Below are 18,407 nucleotides of genomic sequence, written 5' to 3' on the forward strand. Positions count from 1 at the left end.
CTACCAAACAATACTGGAGTTTGTTCAGCCATACTTGCCTAACACAGATTTCATGGCCTATATATCAACTAAGTAAAGGTGGCAATCCATATAACCTGAAATGTTTATTGTATGGATTTAATGGTGATTTTACATTGTTTTTCATTCCTTTATATTTTTATAACTATGAACTGCTGCATGCTCTAATTTATGTTCTGCCCAAGTAGCTATTCATCGATCTCAGAGTGTTATTTTGGCTTTTAGCCTTGACACCATCACAAGCCAGTATAGTTATTTCTATAAACTTTGAACTCTCTCTTTCAAATTACTAGGAGCCCAGAATGATGGATTAGTGTTGAGAGCTTTTCCACTGTTTAAGTGTAATACATCCCCCTTGTGTTTATGGAAATATTAGTGGTTAGTAACAGAATGTATCTTGTTCGGAGAAAATTGCTAATTTGTAACGTGAAGTTATCATTTATTAGCCGATCCTCTGTGACGTATTGTGGGCCACTAAACTATAAACAGTGAGCAACAGTGCAGTAGCTGTGAGCTGCTGCCCTAATAAACTTGGTGTTTCAGATCGCAAAGTAAAGCTGGAAGAAGTAATTCATTGTGACTACCCAACATTGTTATTTGTTCTTATTAACATTAAGCTGCTGGAGTCCTTGGTAAAACCCCAGCAAACTGTTCCTCGTTTAATATTTTTAGTAGTTCATTAATGCTGTACTTGCGTTTGCAATGGAATTAACCCTGACCTTATGGTGTTGTGCTTCCTTGCACAATTAGTTGTCATTACCAGCATAAAAATCCATAGTGCAAGATTTTTAAATTTTGTATCAATATAAGACCATTAGACATAGGAGCAGAATTGGGCCATTTGGCCCATCAAGTCTGCTCCACTGTTCCATCATGGCTGATTTATTATCCTTCCCACCCCCCACTCCATTTTCCTACTTTCACTTTGTAACATTTGACAGCCTGACTAATCAAAAGATTATCAATCTCCATTTAAAATATACCCAGTGACTTGGCCTCGACTGCCTTCTGTGTCAATGAATTCCAGACTTACCACCCTCCAGCTGAAGAAATGCCTCCTCGCCTGAGGCTGTACCCTCTGGTCCTAGACTCACCCACTATAGGAAACATCCCCTCCACGTCCACTTTCTATCTATCCTTTTCAGTATTCAATAGGTTTCTGTAAGATCTTACCCCCAGCCCCCCATTCTTCTAAACTCCAGCGAGTGCAAGCCTAAAACTTTCAAATGTTCCCCCAAACATTAACCCTTTAATTCCCTTAATCAAATGCAAGGGCAGGATTCGAAATTATTGATGCCATCACAGTTCAAATTTTGAAGAGGTTATTCCATTAAGGATCACATTGAACCTTAGTTTAACCATTCTTTTCGTCTCCACATGACAAAAATCAAGAGTTGGGCACAGTAAGAAGCTATTTGCTGTCAAGAAGTTGTCTGCCAATTCTGTATAAGAGCAAGAGCCGTTCTGCTTGTTCCACTGCTTTGCCCTTGTAGGCCTGAAGTGTTACCTTTTTGAGTGTCATGCACTACATTCAGTGGCCATTTTATTAGATACAGGAGTAGAACCCAGTTTGGTCTTCTGCTGCTCTAGCCCATCCACTTCAAGGTTCGACTTGTTCTACATGCAGAGATGCTCTTCTGCACACCATTGTTGTAAAATGTAGTTATTTGAGTTACAGTTGCCTTCCTGTTAGCTTGAACCACTCTGGCCTCTCTCATTAACTAGGCATTTCCACCTACACAGCTGCTGCTCACTGAATTTTTTTTTGTTTTGTTTTTCGCTCCATTTTCTGTAAAATCTGGAGACTATTATGCATGAAAAACATTGGAGATCAGAAGTTTCTGAGATACTCAAACTACCCAGTCCAGCACCAACAATCAAAGTCACTTAGATCACATTTCTTCCCTATTTTGATGTTTGGTTTGAACAACGACTAAACCTCTTGACTATGTCGGCATGCTTTTATAGATTGAGTTGCTGACACTTGATTGGCTAATCAGATATTTGCACTAACAAGCAGGTGCACAGGTGTACCTAATAAATTGGCCACTGAGTGTATTCCCCCTACTCCTGGCAGCACATGCTAGGTGTTTGTACCAGAACTGAGTTTATAAACAGCGGTAAATAATTAGCAGATTTTTTTTTAACTCAGAGGCTGAGAAGAGGCTTAGAGATGAATTGTTAGTGAACCTGCAAAGTAACGAGTAGGTATAACCAGATACTTCCAGTTGTAGAGTAGTTGTCTTGGACATAAATGTACTTCCTTTACTCAAAAAAAAAGTGTGATCAGAATAAGCTCTATCATGATGTTGAAGTGAGCAGCTCTGGTGCGTTTAAGATGAAACTTTAACAAATGTGATGGGATCTTGTGTGAATTGCAAACAATGGCAAAGAAAAGTTAGGCCCAGTGGCTGCCTTCTGTGCTGTAAACAATAACGGTCATTTATAGGAGTTATAGAATTCAGCGTTCATGCCATCGGGTTGTAAGCTGCCCAAATGAGGTTGATAGGTTCTTGATTAGTAAGGTTATGGGGAGAAAGCTGGAGAATGGGTTGAGAGAAAAAATAAATTCAACCGTGATCGAAAGGCAGAGCAGGCTCAATGGGCAAAATGGTCTAATTCTGCTGTCTCGTAGTCTTAACGATATAGAAGGTAATGCTGCTAGTTTTAAATGAGGTCAAATCTTTAGTTAGAGCACAAATGTCAATGTGGGTTTGTGACTTTTAAATCACTTTTGTTAGAGATGCCATCTTGCAGTTTTCCAAAAGGCAGAGGTGATTACATGGTGGCATGGTGAATCAAATATCACAAATTTTGTGGATTATCTATCACTGTCATATTGGTGTTGGTGAGAGTTTGCTCCAGCCATTTGTGTTCTGTTCATTTCATCATGGGCCATAGTTATTGCAGAGTCTGCAGGTTGATCTGAAGTCATAAATGATGTTTACAATTACATGTTTTGGCAGATATCTATTAAACACACATTGGCAGTGAAACTAATTTCTCTCCATCCCTTTCCAATGCTCACACTACTCGAAGGAGGTTGAGAATTATGTAGCTGAAATACTCCATTGTAAGGTGTATTTAATTCCAGCCTGCAGGGGGAAGACTTCATTTTTGCTTGTACTTGTACATATCCTGTTAATCTTGGTGGCCAAGACCCTTAGTATCCAAACTATGAAATAATTCCATCATCAGGGACCCCCAGCATCCAGGTTATGCACTTGCCTCGCTGCTAACATCAAGAAGAAGGTACAGGAGCCTCAAGACTCTCACCACCAGGTTCAGGGACAGTTATTACCCCACAGTTACCTCCCTCTTGAACCACAGGGGATAACTTCATTCAGCTTCACTTGGTCTATCATTGAACTGTGGGCTCACTTTCAATGACTCTTCATCTCATGTTCTCAATATGTATTGCTTGCATATTTATTTATTTATTATTTTTCTTTTTCGTATTTGTACAATTTGTTGTATTTTACACGCTGCTTGTCCGCCATGTGCTTTTCTGAATTTCTCTCAAATATATGTGCTTGTTCCACCATCCCTGACAGTGTGTTCCACACGCATGGAACTCTATAGAGGGAAGGAAGACACATACCTCTGACATTCTCCCCCTCGATACATTCCTCCAACTATTTTAAAGTTTTGCCCCTTCGTATTAGCCGTTTCCATCCTGGAAAGAAATCTCTGGCTGTTCTGTCTATTAATGCTTCTTGTCTTGTACACTTCTCAAGTTACCTCTCATCTTCCTTTACTCCAATGGGAAAAGCCCTGGCTCACCCAGCCTATCATCATAAGACATGCTCTCTAACCCAGGCAGCATTCTGGTAAATCTTCTGTGTACCCTCTCTAAAGCTTCCACGTCCTTTTCTATAATGAGGTAACCAGAGCTAATCATAGTATGCCAAGGGACAATGGTCGGTATAAAACAAAGTGAGAGGGAGGGGTGAGGCAGGAGCTGGCATGCAAGTGGTCAGGTGGAGGAGGAAAGAATGGAGATGCTAAGTGGAAACAGCAGAGGGCTGAGGGTGATGGAGTCTAATATGAAAGGAAGGCGATGAGTGGAACCATGGTTTGGTGGGCAGTTGGAAACGGTGGTGAAGGTGATGAAATATCCAGTAGGTTGAATGCGTTGGCGATTGTCAGATGGCAGCTGGTGGAGGAGGTGCTAGAAACAGGGTAGTGGGGCTGAGGACGATTGTTTTTAATTTTAATATTTTGAACTTAAATTGACAGTCTATTATAATTTAGTGTTCTGAGATTAATATCAATAGAATGTTAAACTTTGTACTGTATGTTCATGATTGCAAAATGTACAATGCCTTGAAAAAGTATTCAGCCCCCCACAACTATTTTTGCATTTTACTGTTTCATTTTCCAAATTTAAAATACTGAAGTAAGATTTTTGAGCCAATGTACAAAACATTGTGCATCATGAAAAATAAAAAGGAAAAAATTTAAAACTTGTCAACAATTTACTAAAAATCAAAACCAAAATTGTTGAGGATGAAAAAGCATTCATCCCCTTTGTAATTACAATCGTAACTTTCCTCAGGTTTAGCCATTCTTCAGTATTACCTCACCAACTCACCCAACTTGTTGATGTAGAAAATTGGAAGATCACCTGTTTTCAAAGTGTAAATAGCCCCTCTCTCTGTAAAGTCCAACAGTATGGTAAATTTTTAACAGGCCAAACTAAAATGTAGACAGAAAATCATTCAAGTAAAGTGAGTGAAATGATAATGGAGATGCCCAAACGTGGGGAAGGCTACAAGACTATCTCAAATGCACTGAACATACCTCAGAGCTCAGTGCAGTCTATTATGGATCTGAGGTTGAGAGGGTAAACAGCTTTAAGTTCCTCCGCATAAACATCACCGAGGATTTCACGTGGTTGGTACATAGCGGCTGTGTGGTGAAAAAGGCACAACAGCACCTCTTTCACCTCAGACGGTTGAAGGATTTGGGGGCCCATACCAGACTTCTAAGGACTTTCTACAGGGGCACAATGGAGAGCATCCTGACTGGCTGCATCACTGCCTGGTATGGGAACTGTACTTCCCTCAATCGCAGGACTCTGCAGAGAGTGGTGCGGACAGCCCAGTGCATTCGTAGATGTGAACTTCCCACTATTCAGAATATTTACAAAGACAGGTGTATAAAAAGGGGCTGAAGGATCATTGGGTACCCTAGTCACCCCGACCTCAAACTGTTCCAGCTGCTACCATCCAGGAAGCAGTACTGCAGCATAAAAGCCAGGACAAACAAGCTCCAGGACAGCTTCTTCCACCAGGCCATCAGACTGCTTAATTCACACTGACACAACTGTATTTCTGTGTTATAATTCACTATTCATATTTAACCATCTTGTTACTGTCCTGTTGTACATACTAGTTATTATAAATTACCAAAAATTACACATTTACATGGAGACATAACGTGAAGACTTTTTACTCCTCATGTATATGAAGGGTGTAAGTCATAAAGTCAATTCAATTCAAACATCTCTGGCAAGACCTCAAGATTGCTGTCCACTGCCACTCCCTAACTAATCTGGCACAGCTTAAGCAATTTTGCAAGGAGAAATGGGCAAATCTTGCTCCATCATTTGTACAAACTTAATAGAGAATTAGCCAAAAAGACTAGCTGCAAGAGGTGGTTCAACTAAATATGGAGCAAAGGGAGATGAATACTTTTTGAACTGCTGACATTTCAAATTTTTGAATTTTTAGTTTATTCTGCTTTACAATTTTCCTTGTTTTTTGGGCTCCACTGTGAAAAAAGGAGTACGTGATTCACAAGTAAAAATTCTCAGTTAAATTGTTCAAAATCCCTAGTTGTAATACTCATTTATGTGAACCAAGGTTTGGGAGCTGAATACTTTTTACAAGGTACTGTTGATCTTCATTAAATCACTTTGACTCTTGTCCAATTGCCACTTCCTGCCATGTCCTATTACTGCTAAGGCACTTCCTTTTTTTCATTGACTGCTCTTTGCAAACATTGCTCAGTTTGTGTTTCATTTTCATAGATGGGGCAGGCGCTGTGGAGGGTTGCAAGAAACCAGCAACTGCAACACCAACGATACACTGAGGACGGCTACTGTCTTGTAGAGCATGACAGGAGGCTTGCTGCAGCAAATCGCAAACATGCCCAGGTTGGGATTGACATCTACCACATGCTGAGAGTTGGCAGATCAAAGGAAGAGCACGGATTTCCAGATCTGGAACTGTTACCCCCAGAGCTAAGCTTAACTATTCTATCATATCTGAATGCAACAGACCTCTGCCTGGCTTCGTGTGTCTGGCAGGACTTGGCCAATGATGATGTTCTCTGGCAAGGGTAGGTGCCATTCTGCGAATTTATTATGGGGAACAAAGAAATGGCAGGCGAGTTGAACAGGCACTTTGGATCTGTCTTCAGTAGAGAAGACAAAAGCTATCTCCCAGATGTAATAGTGGCCAGAGGATCTAGGGTAACGGAGGAACTGAAGGAAATTCACATTAGGCAGAAAATGGTGTTGGATAGACTGATGGGACTGAAGGCTGATAAATCCCCAGGGCCTGACGGTCTGCTTTCCAGGGTACTTAAGGAGGTGGCTCTAGAAATCGTGGATGCATTGGTAATCATTTTCCAATGTTCTATAGATTCAGGATCAGTTCCTATGGATTGGAGGGTAGCTAATGTTATCCCACTTTTTAAGAAAGGAGGGAGAGAGAAAACACGGAATTACAGACCAGTTAGTCTGACATCAGTGGTGGAGAAGATGCTGGAGTCAATTATAAAAGATGAAATGGCTGCATATTTGGATAGTAGTAACAGGATCGGTCTGAGTCAGCATGGATTTACGAAGGGGAAATCACGCTTGACTAATCTGCTGGAATTTTTTGAGGATGTAACTATGAAAATGGACAAGGGAGAGCCAGTGGATGTAGTGTTACCTGGATTTGCAGAAAGCCTTTGATAAGGTCCCACATAGGAGCTTAGTGGGCAAAATTGGAGCATATGGTATTAGGGGTAGTGTACTGACATGGATAGAAAATTGGTTGGCAGACAGGAAACGAAGAGTAGGGATTAACGAGTCCCTTTCAGAATGGCAGGGAGTGACTAGTGGGGTACTGCAAGGCTTGGTGCTGGGACCGCAGCTATTTACAATATACATTAATGATTTAGATGAAGGGATTAAAAGTAACATTAGCAAATTTGCAGATGACACAAAGTTGGATGGCAGTGTGAAATGTGAGGAAGCTGTTATGAGAATGCAGGGTGACTTGGTCAGGTTGGGTGAGTGGGCAGATGCATGGCAGTTGCAGTTTAATGTGAATAAATACTTCATACTTTATTGTCACCAAACAATTGATACTGGAATGTACAATCATCACAGCGATATTTGATTCTGCGCTTCCCGCTCCCTGGATTACAAATCGATAGTAAATATTAAAAATTTAAATTATAAATCATAAATAGAAAATATAAAAATGGAAAGTAAGGTAGTGCAAAAAAAACTGAGATGCAGGTCCGGATATTTGGAGGGTACGGTTATCCACTTTCGTGGCAAGAACAGGAAGGCAGATTACTATCTGAATGTTGTTAAATTAGGAAAAGGGGAAGAACAACGAGATCTAGGTGTCCTTGTTCATCAGTCACAAAGTAAGCATTCAGGTACAGCAGGCAATGAAGAAAGCTAATGGCACGTTGGCCTTCATAACAAGGGGAGTTGAGTATAGGAGCAAAGAGGTCCTTCTGCAGCTGTACAGGGCCCTGCTGAGACCACGCCTGGAGTATTGTGTGCAGTTTTGGTCTCCCAATTTGAGGAAGGACATTCTTGCTATTGAGGGAGTGCAGCGTAGGTTCATGAGGTTAATTCCCAGGATGGCGGGACTGTCATATATTGAAAGATTGGAGCGACTGGACTTGTATACACTGGAATTTAGAAGGATGAGAGGGGATCTGATTGAAACATATAAGATTATTAAGGGATTGGATCAAGACTGTATACAGGCTGAGCATCCACTTCATCGAACGTCTGTGCTCCATCCACCACGATCATCTGGGCTTCCCCATTACCAGCCATTTTAATTCCCCTCCCCATTACTTCCCAGACATGTCCGTCCTCGGACACCACCATTGCCAAAGTGAGGCTAAACACAGACTTGAGGAACAGCACCTATTCTGCATGGGTAACTTAGAACCCGATGGCATGAATGTTGAATTCTCCAACTTCCAGTAGTTCACTTTGGCATTCTTCTCCCTCCTCCACCTTCTCTGTCCATCATCAGACATTCCTCCCATTGTTTCTACCTCCCCCTCCATCATTCTCACTTGCCTCCCGTGACTCCATGCTCTCATCTGATTCCATCATCTTCAGCCCTTTGTCTCTTTCCACCTATCACTTCCCACTTTCAATTACCATTGCCACTCCCTCTTCCCCTATTTGCCTATTGCCCTTCTTCATCTGGATCCATCTTTCACCTGTCAGTTCTTGTTCCTCCCCTTTCCTCTAACTGTTAAAACTGGCTATCTTCTCAAATGACCGATGTGATACAAGGGAGGGAGGCAGAAAAATGAAATTGTAAGCCATTTAGCCTAACTTCAGTGGTTGGGAAGATGTTGGAGTTCATTATTAAGGATGAGATTTCAGGGTACTTGGAGGATAAAATAGGCCAAAATCAGCATGGTTTCCTTAAGGGAAAAATCTTGCCTGACAAATCTTTTGGGGTTCTCTGAGGAAATGGCAGGCGGGAGTGTTAAAGGGGAGTCGGTGGATGTTGTTTTACTTGGATTTTCTGAATGCATTTGACAAGGTACAGCACATGATGCTGCTTAACAAGATAAGATTTCGTGGTCTTCCAGGAAAGTTAGTAGCATGGATAGAAGTTTGGCTGACTGGCAGGAGGCAAAGAGTTGGAATAAAGCAAACCTTTTCTGGTTGGCTGACAGTGATGAGTGATGTTCAACAGGGGTTGGGACCACTTCCTTTCTCATTATACGTCAGAGACTTGGATGACGGAATTGAAGGATTTGTGCCCAAGTTTATGGATGATACGAAAATAGGTGGAGGGGCAGATCGTGTTGAGGAAGCAGGGAGTCTGCAAAAGGACTTGGACAGATTAGGAGAATGGGAAAAGATGTGACAAATAGAATATATGCAAGGTCATAACCTTTGCTAGAAAGATTAAAGGCATAGACAATTTTTCTAAACATGGTGAAAATTCAAATATCAGAGGAGCAGAGGGGCTTGGGAGTCTTTTTCCAGGATTCCCTAAAGGTTAACTAACAGGTTGTGTCAGTGATAAGGAAGGTAACTACAATGTTAGCATTCATTATAAGAGTGAGGATGCAATGCTGATGCTTTATAAGACATTAGTCAAACCACACTTGGAGGATTGTGAGCAGCTTAGCGCCCTTTGTTCAAGAAAAGATGTGCTGGCATTGGAGAAAATCCAGAAGAGATTCACAAGAAATATGTGCTGGCATTGGAGAAAGTCCAGAGGAGATTCACAAGAAAAGATGTGTTCGCATTGGAGAAAATCCAGAGGAGGTTCACAAAATGATTCTGGGAATCAAAGAGTTCTATTTGAAGAGCATTTGATGGCTCTTGGCTTGTGTTTACTGGAGTTCAGAAGAATCAGTGGAGGTTTTCATGTAAAACTTCTGAATATTTAAAGGCCTAGGTACAGTGGATGTGGAGAGGATGTTTTCTTTAAATGTTCAAAGGTTCATTTATTATCAAAGTATACAACTCTGCAATTATTCTTCTCCAGGTAGCCATGAAACCAAGAAAAGAACGGAAACACAATCATCAACCCCCTCCTCCCCACGTAAAAATAGAACAGGCACATTGACCCCCAAATTCCCTCCCCCTCATGCAAAAATACAACAAGGGGGCATTAATGGGTGAGTCTAGGACCAGAAAGCACAGCCTCAGAATAGAGGAACATCCCTTCAGAAAAGAGTTGAGGATCAATTTCTCCAGCCAGTGGGTGGTGAATCTGTGGAATTCACTGCCACAGACGACTGTGGAGGGGCCAAGTCATTGGGTGTATTTAAAACGTAGGTTCTTGTTTAGTCGGGCCATCAGAGGTTATGGGGAGAAGGCATGCAAATGGTGTTGAGAGGGATAATAAATCAGCCATGACAGAACGGTGGAGTAGACTTAATAAGCTGAATGGCCTACTTCTGCTCTGGTGTCTTATGGTCTATCTTTCAGTCCACATGAAGAGTCTTGACCTGAAATACTGACTGTCTCGCTCCCTCCATTGTTGCTCCCTGACTCGTTGAGTTCTTCCAGATTGCCAGAATCTGCAGTCTTACAACTCCATTTAAAAAAAAAAATTCTGCACTTTTGTGCCCTGTTTAATGACTAATGCTCCAATGATCATTTTGTAATCTCCAGAATTTTTTATTCAATGAATTATTGATATAACAATTATAATTTTGAAATTCCTGTAAAATAGTTAAACAATTCCAGCCATTTGAAGGAGCTACTTGAAATTAAGCATCTTTATAAGATAACAAATACTGCTTTAGTCCACTGTCTTTCATATGGATTCAGATATTTATCCATTGTACTGTAATTTTCTATTGTTTAAATTGTTAGTATTATATCAAGTACTGTGTAAATCTCCCAGATTGCTACTGTTGCTGTAGAAATTGTTAGAAAATGGGATTTGAGGATTGTAGCCACAAGCCCAACAGATGTTACTTATCTAATCAGATTTAGGTGCAACAGATTAAACACATTTGCATCATGTCCCTTGAGGCACAATTAATATTTGTCATGTGGAGACACCAGAAACTGCCGATGGTAGAACCTTGAGCAAAAACAAACTGCTGTAAGATATAAGTGTCGAGCAGTGTCTGTGCAAGCAGAAGATTGTCACATTTGGAGGACTGGGAGTGGAGAGTAAAGATTGCTGGTCTACAGATATGAGAGGGAGAGTTGAGACAGAGGCTAGTAGGTGATGAGTGGAATGGTGGGCAGGTGGAACCAGGTTGAGGAGGAAGATAGGAAAATTAACCAAAGGAGAAGAAATTTAAGTAGACATGTAGGTAGTTGATGAGCTAGTTATGTCAGACAGGAATGGGAAAGATGAACTAAGAGGAGAGGTGGGCTGGCGGGAATAGGATAGGAACACTGCGGGGATATAGCTTACTTGACTTGAAGAATAATTTTCTGATGGATATTAACTAAAGAGCTGATTGTTAACTTAAGGAAGGGCAGGCATCTAGAAGCTCCAAGTACCTCACTACCAGGTTCAAGAACAACGTCCCTTCAAACAATTCGGTTCTTGAACTAAGCTACACAGCCCTAATCACTACCTCAGTATGGTAGCACTATGACACTTCGACCACTTTGCACTGCAATTTTCTTTTTGATCTAATTCGAGCCTGTGATACTGCTACAAATTTTTCATTACATCTGTGTGTACATGTACTTTTGCATATAACAATTAATTTGACTTTGGGGGTGTATTGGGATGTACTTGAAATTGGAAAATTAACATTTGTGTCATTGGCTGTCAGCTCCCCAAGTAGAATAAGAGATACTCTTGTTTGTGTTTGGCCTCATGGCAGTAGAGAAGACCCAGGGCAAGGTGGGTCAGTGAGGGAGTAGGACAGGGAGCAGAAATGGCATGCAACTGGGAGCTTGAGATTACTGTTTTGTACAGGATGTGTGCCCTCTTCAAAATAGTCAACTAGTCTACACCTAGACTCTCCTTTACATTAGAGGCCTATTCAAACAAAGAGGCATTCTTATTTTAATTGTTGACTTCTTAAAAATACTGTGAAATAATTTGTCTGTTTATGAAAAATGAAGAAATTTGTTTACAATATAGTAAGTTTTACACATACTTTAAAGATCATCAATTGTCTTAAATTTTCACTTCAGTACATAACACTGGACAACAAAGAATTTGCTTCCTGAATACTTTTGGGTGTACGTTATGGATTTTGGGCGGCTGATCATGAAACTCACCACGAAGTTTCCCTATCACGCATCATTTTTCTGAAATTGCTTGTATTTGTTATTTCAATTCATAATTCAAGTTAATTAAAATGTTGCCCACAATGTAAGCTGAGAAGTTTTTTTTAATCTTATCCAGGCATGCTTAGGCAAGTCAGATGCTGCATGGCAGGACGGGTTTTAGAAAGATTGCTACTAGAAATGCAGCTCGGATGCAGAGAGTACTGTGTCATTTGCCAATGGGACAGCATGCTAAAAAATCTCATTATGTTAAAAAAGATTGGCCATTCTGGAAGCAGTTGGTTTCAGGGCAGAAAAGTATGGCACTTGAGCCATTTGTAGACCCAACAAAGATATATTTTTGCCACCTCTTCATGTAAAATTGGGGCTTATGAAAAGTTTTGTGAAAGCAATGAACAAAGAAGGTGAAGGATTTTGATATCTGAGATGGATGTACCCTAGAATGTCTGATGCCAAGATTAAGGAAGGCATTTTTGTTGGTCCACAAATCAAACAGTTCATCAATGACAGGCAATTCAAAGAACTTCTAGTGGGACCATAGAAAATCACATGGAAGGCATTCAAGGATGTTTTTGAAAATTTTCTTGGCATCTGCAGAGCACCAAACTACATGCAGCTGGTTAACAACATGCTTCAAGCATACAAAACCATAAAGTGTAACGTGTCACTAAAGATTATTTTTCTGCATTCCCATTTGGACTTCTTCCCTGCAGATGTTGGCAACTGTCAGTGACAAGCATGGTGAGAGGTTTCACTCGGACTTTGTGGTCATGGAGAAACTGTATCAGGGCAACTGGAATCCATGAATACTGGTTGATTATTGTTGGATGCGAGCAAGAAGCCTCAGACACTGAGTACAAATGAAAATCATCAAGAAAATATTTTCAGCTTAGTTGAACTATTGCAAAGTACCAGTACTGTTCTTCAGTCAAACATTTTTTCCAATAGAAGTTAATTTCTTGTTTCTCCATATTCCTGAGTGATACAAGTAGTCTGAAATTTATTCGTGTTCAGCTTCAAGCTATCATAAGCTTAAAAAAATTTCTGAGGAAGCAACACTTAGCAAAAATTTTGCTGTCCAGTGATTAAAACACAATAAGAATACACAAACATAAGGACTTTTCTTTTTATGGTCCAAGATAGCATTAAGAAGAATTCATTGGTGAATGTGTCAAATATTATATGCCTCTTGTAAAAATGATCAATAATAGAATAGAAGTGGGGACACAGCCCAGTTACCTGGTAATGGAAAGCGTTGAAAAGTTTTTTAAAAATAAAAATCCATTAAACGATCGAATATTTTGTATTAGGATTCAGTCTGGGCATTCTGCTCAAATAAATAGTAAGTTTAAAATAACATGAATTTTTGATGAAGTATCAACAGGTGTATGAATTTTGTTTCAGGTTGTGCAAGTCCACCTGGGGTCACTGTTCCATATACTATAGAGTCTATCCAGGTTTTAACTACAGACAACTCTACATGCAGCTAGATGAAGGCAGTCTTACCTTCAATGCTAACCCTCATGAGGTAATCATAATACTAAATGCATTGTTAAATTTGCCATTCCTTATGCAAACCAGATTTCTCACTGGAGAGGAAATATAGTGCAACTGCTGTGTGTCATGTGCTAAATTTACAAAGGCAGAAATGTAATAGATGAAAAGACGAATAACTTGATTTCTCAAGTGTAAAGTAAATACCTGTAGCCTTGTTATGTGTTGCTGACTGGCCTGAGGTGGGATGGGGCTAACAAGTTGGATGATGGAAGAGATATTGGAATGATGGTTATTGCTGATTTAATCCCTGAATCTGGAATCACATCCTTTCTATAAAAAGGTGACCAGAACACGCAATTCCAAGTGTGGTCCAATCATTTAGAACAGCAGCATTAAATCGTGGCTCTTGAATTATTTAGTCCCCCAACTAATCAATGCCAATACACCATAAGTCTTCTTACCCTATCAACTTGCATAACAACTTTAAGGGATCTATGGATTTGGAGGACAAAATCTCTCTGTTCTTCCATACTGCGAAGAATCTTGCCACTAACCTAGTATTCTGCCTTTAAGTTTGACTTTCCAAAGTGTATCACTTCACACTTTTCCAGATTGAATTCCATCTGCTACTTCTCAGCCCATCTCTGCATCCTGTCTGAAACCTACACCATCCATAACATCAACCTTCATGTCATTCTGCAAACTTACCAACCTACCCTTCCACTTGTTCATTCAAATCATTTATAAAAATCTCAAAGAGCAGGGGTCGCTGATCAGATTTCTGTGAAACACTGATTTTCAGGCAGAATACACTCCATGTACTACAACCCTCTGTCTTCTGTGGGTTAGCCAATTCTGAATCCACACTGTCAAGTTTCCATGGATTCCATGCCTCATAAGTTTCCAGATGAGCCTTCCATGGGGTTCCTGTCAAACAACTTACTAAAATCCATAAGCACCACATCTACCATTCCATCTGTATCACATTTTGCTGTTGCCTCCACAAAAATCATAATCAGCCTTGTAGGCACAACCTGCCCCTCACAAAGCCTTGTTTACTATCTCTAATAAGACTATGCCTCCACAAATGCTTATAAGTCCTGTCCCTAAGAATTCTCTCCATTAGTTTACTCACCACTGACATAAAACTCACTGGCCTATAGTTCCCAGGATTATCCCTATTACTCTTTAACAAAGTTCGCCATCCTTCAATCATCTGCTATGGCCAGTGAGAACACAAAGATCATCTTTTCAAAACTGCAGCAATCTTTTCCCTTGATTCTCATATTACGACGATAAGGTATAGGAGCAGAATTAGGCCATTTCACCATGGCTGATCCATTTTTCCTCTCAGCCCCAATCTCCTGCCTTCTCCCCATATCCCTTCATGCCCGACCAATCAAAAAATCTATCAATCTCTGGCTTAAATATACATAAAGACTTGGCCTCCACAGCTGCCTGAGGCAACAAATTTACTACTCTCTGGCAAAAGAAGTTCCTCCTCATCTCTGGTCTAAAAGGACACTCCTCTATTCTGAGGCTGTGGCCCCTTGTCTTGGACTCTCTTATCATAGGGTGGATGTGTAGAGAACATTTCCTATCAGGACCTTTCACCATTTGATAGGTTTCAATGAGGTCACCCCTCATTCTTCTGAATTCCAGCGAATACAGGCCCAGAGCCATCGAACGCTCTTCTTATGACAAACCATTTAATCCTGGAATCATTTTTGTGAACCTCCTTTGAGCATATCCTTTCTAAAGGGCTCAAAACTGCTCACAATACTCACCACTGCTTTATAAAGTCTCAACATTACATCCTTGCTTTTATATTCTAGTCCTCTTGAAATGAATGCTAACATTGCATTTGTCTTCCTCACCACAGACTCAACCTATACTCCAGGCTCAACCTGGAGTGTATCCCATCTGGCCCTGGGGACTCAACTATCCTAATGTTTTCCAAAAGCTCCAACAGTATTGCTTTCTTAACTGCCACACAGCCCTTCCTCTGCAGCTGAGCATTAAAGAGAGGCGGGCAATTAGGTTAATGAATTTTAAAATGCCAGCCAACTTTCTGGGACCTGTTCTTCTTTAGCATATCCCACACCCAACCTTGTCACGTCCACAAATGTAAATGAATTGAAGGGTGACATACTGGGAGTTTTTTTTTCCGCACTGATTTTCAAATTGCCTCCTGCACCCAGTTCCATGAGCTAATCATATCTCTCCTGCACTGCCTTCCCTCCCTAAATACAATATTTTGATTTTATTTGCACAGTTTAGTTGCTGTTTTCTACGGTATGAAAGTTTTACAACAGGAAAATGGCAGTGAGATGAATAAATGTTTAAACAGCTGTTAATGAAACATGTGGCTTGAAATAATTCAGTCAGAGTCAGAGTAGTGCGAAATTATATTCATGAGAGATTTTAAAGTCTGTCTTTTTTCACATTTGTATTTACAGGTTAAATGAGTGAAATTGTGAAAGTATGATTGCTATGTTACCATATACTGAACTGAACATTCGAAGGTCAAAGGGGATCAATTCTTTTACAACATTAGTTTGCTGATAGCTGACCCTTTACATGCTTCGTCATTGATCATAATATTTTGCCCCCTGCAAGTGAAAATTTTATTTTTTCTATTGAATTGTGTGGTATTCTAACATAAATATATTGTTGATTGAAATTAAGACTTGTTCTATGTTTATGGATCACTGTCAGTAATTAACTCTCAACCACAGTTTATCGTTGTTTCTGTCATTTTCTAGAGATGCCAAAAAATTGCCCTTTTAGGTAAGGGCTAAAGTGTTCCTGTTAAAGATTAATGGTACTATTACTATGGTATTAATAGTAACTAAACACAAGAAGTAAATATCACGCCATGACTTTTCTTTACTATTGCGGTGTGCTGTCTGCTCACTGAAGCTAAAATAAATCTTTCACTTTGCAGACAAAACATGAGAGACCTGAAGCAGTCAACAATACATGTGACTTAAATGACAATCCTTCTTGTGTTTTCAGTTTGAAATCCACCATGATAACTGCGTGGTTGTGAAAACGCCATTGAAATAGTTAATTAAATATCAAAGAGGGCTGATATTTTAGTACTGAAGCAGATTTGTTCCATGTTATGCGGGGTTACTTTGTTTCTGAATTGCAATGTTGTCTTTTTCCTTTGATTGAAAGCAGAGATTTCCAAGATTAATGCTGCAGTTGATATACACTATGTGTGTTCTTGGTTATATTGGACCGATTTAAAAATGAATGACCACCGTGGGTTGATTTGGAATTGAAAGCTGTGAAACAATTTTACTTAAGTTCGCTATTAGGAGCTTCTTTACTGGTACAACTAGCCAAAATTTCTATTTTAAATATAAATCCTATGATTAAGCAGTCATTACAAATTTGGTATCAGTTCTGTAAGTTTTTTAATCTTAAAAAATTTAACCACCTTAGTTTAATTTATCGAAACTATTCATTTAAACCTTCACTTAGTGATCCTACCTTTTCTCTTTGGAGGAATAAAGGAATTTATTCCTTTATGGATCTGTTTCAAGAAGGCCAATTGATGTCCTTTGAGAAATTAGCAACTAAATACTGTCTTTCACACTCGCACTTTTTGCAATATCTTCAGGTCAGACACTTTTTACAAGAATATTTAAGTAATTTTCCATGTATACAAGATTCCAACCTGTTAGATATGATTTTAAAAATGAACCCTTTAGCGAAAGGTTTTATTGGGAAAATCTATAATTTACTATTAAAACAGGATAATTATCCTCTATTTAAAATTAAGCAAGATTGGGAAAGAGAACTTAACATTACCCTGATAACAGAAGATTGGTCGCGAATTTTGAAGTTAGTTAACTCTTCTTCGATTTGCGCCGGTCATTCTCTAATTAAATTTAAAATTGTACATCATTATTATTTGACAAAGGAGAGACTGCCGAAAATATTTCCTAATGTTGATAGTGTGATAAATGTAAAACTGAGATAGCTACATTGACACATATGTTTTGGTCGTGTTCTGTATTGAAACAGTTTTGGAAATCTATTTTTTCCACAATTTCCAAAGCTCTAAAACTTAATTTACAACCTAATAAACTGACAGTTTTGTTCGGTATTATTCCTCAATATATTCATGGTAGTTCTATATCAGACCAACATGTAATTGCATTTGTTACATTGTTGGCTGTTTTATTAAAATGGAAAGATGCCTCTGCTCCCACTTTGATACAATAGTTCTCTCAAGTGATTCTATGTCTTAGTTTGGAAAAAATCAGAAGTCGAACTTTTGATCCTCGATTTGACTTTGAGAAAAGGTGGGGCTCTTTTGCCTGCTACTATCATTTGATTTGAGTTTATTAAGATGGTCCCCTGCTGATTCTTGGGTAAATGGATTTGGTTGGCGGATTGATGTCTTTTTTTATGGAAGCTTGTATGGCATATAGCTCCAGGTCTGTGCTCCAAATGGGTTTTTTTTTCTCTTTTTTTTTGTTAGCAGGGTTTTTTTTGTTTTAGTTAGTAGGGGTTCTTTCTTCCTTTTTTCCAAAAAAAAATAGCTTTAACATTTTGCCCTCCTCCTCCTCCTCCTCCTCCTCCGCCTCCCCCTCTCTCTCTCTCCCCCCCCTTATTAATTTCAAAATATAGAAACAAAACATACCAATAATACTAATAGTAGGAGATATATTGTTACACTTAAAAAAAAGTAATTGCAAAACCAAATAGTGTAAATTAACAAAGCTCCCAATCATGTAGAACTAACAACAGATAATACAAAGCAAAAAAAAACTGGGAAAAAAACCATGAAAAAGAAAAAAAACGAAACAAAAAAAAACAAACCCTATCCCCAAAGAAAAACAGAATTAATCAACTAAACTAAAAGACTTGGGCAAAACTAACA

At 39.4% G+C, this 18,407-nt stretch overlaps 1 protein-coding gene across 3 annotated transcripts in view; it reads left to right on the top strand.

Moving 5' to 3' along the window:
- The window catches only part of fbxo8 (F-box protein 8), a 96,598-nt gene that overhangs the window by 61,481 nt on the left and 16,710 nt on the right, over positions 1-18,407 (top strand). For all 3 annotated transcript variants that reach the window (XM_063047715.1, XM_063047714.1, XM_063047716.1), the window contains exons 2-3: positions 6,053-6,363; positions 13,415-13,538. In XM_063047715.1, the coding sequence (XP_062903785.1) occupies positions 6,053-6,363; positions 13,415-13,538 (435 nt within the window). The remainder of the gene's footprint in view (positions 1-6,052; positions 6,364-13,414; positions 13,539-18,407) is intronic.

The sequence above is a fragment of the Mobula hypostoma genome, chromosome 5, assembly GCF_963921235.1.
Source record: "Mobula hypostoma chromosome 5, sMobHyp1.1, whole genome shotgun sequence".
Lineage (NCBI taxonomy): Eukaryota > Metazoa > Chordata > Chondrichthyes > Myliobatiformes > Myliobatidae > Mobula > Mobula hypostoma.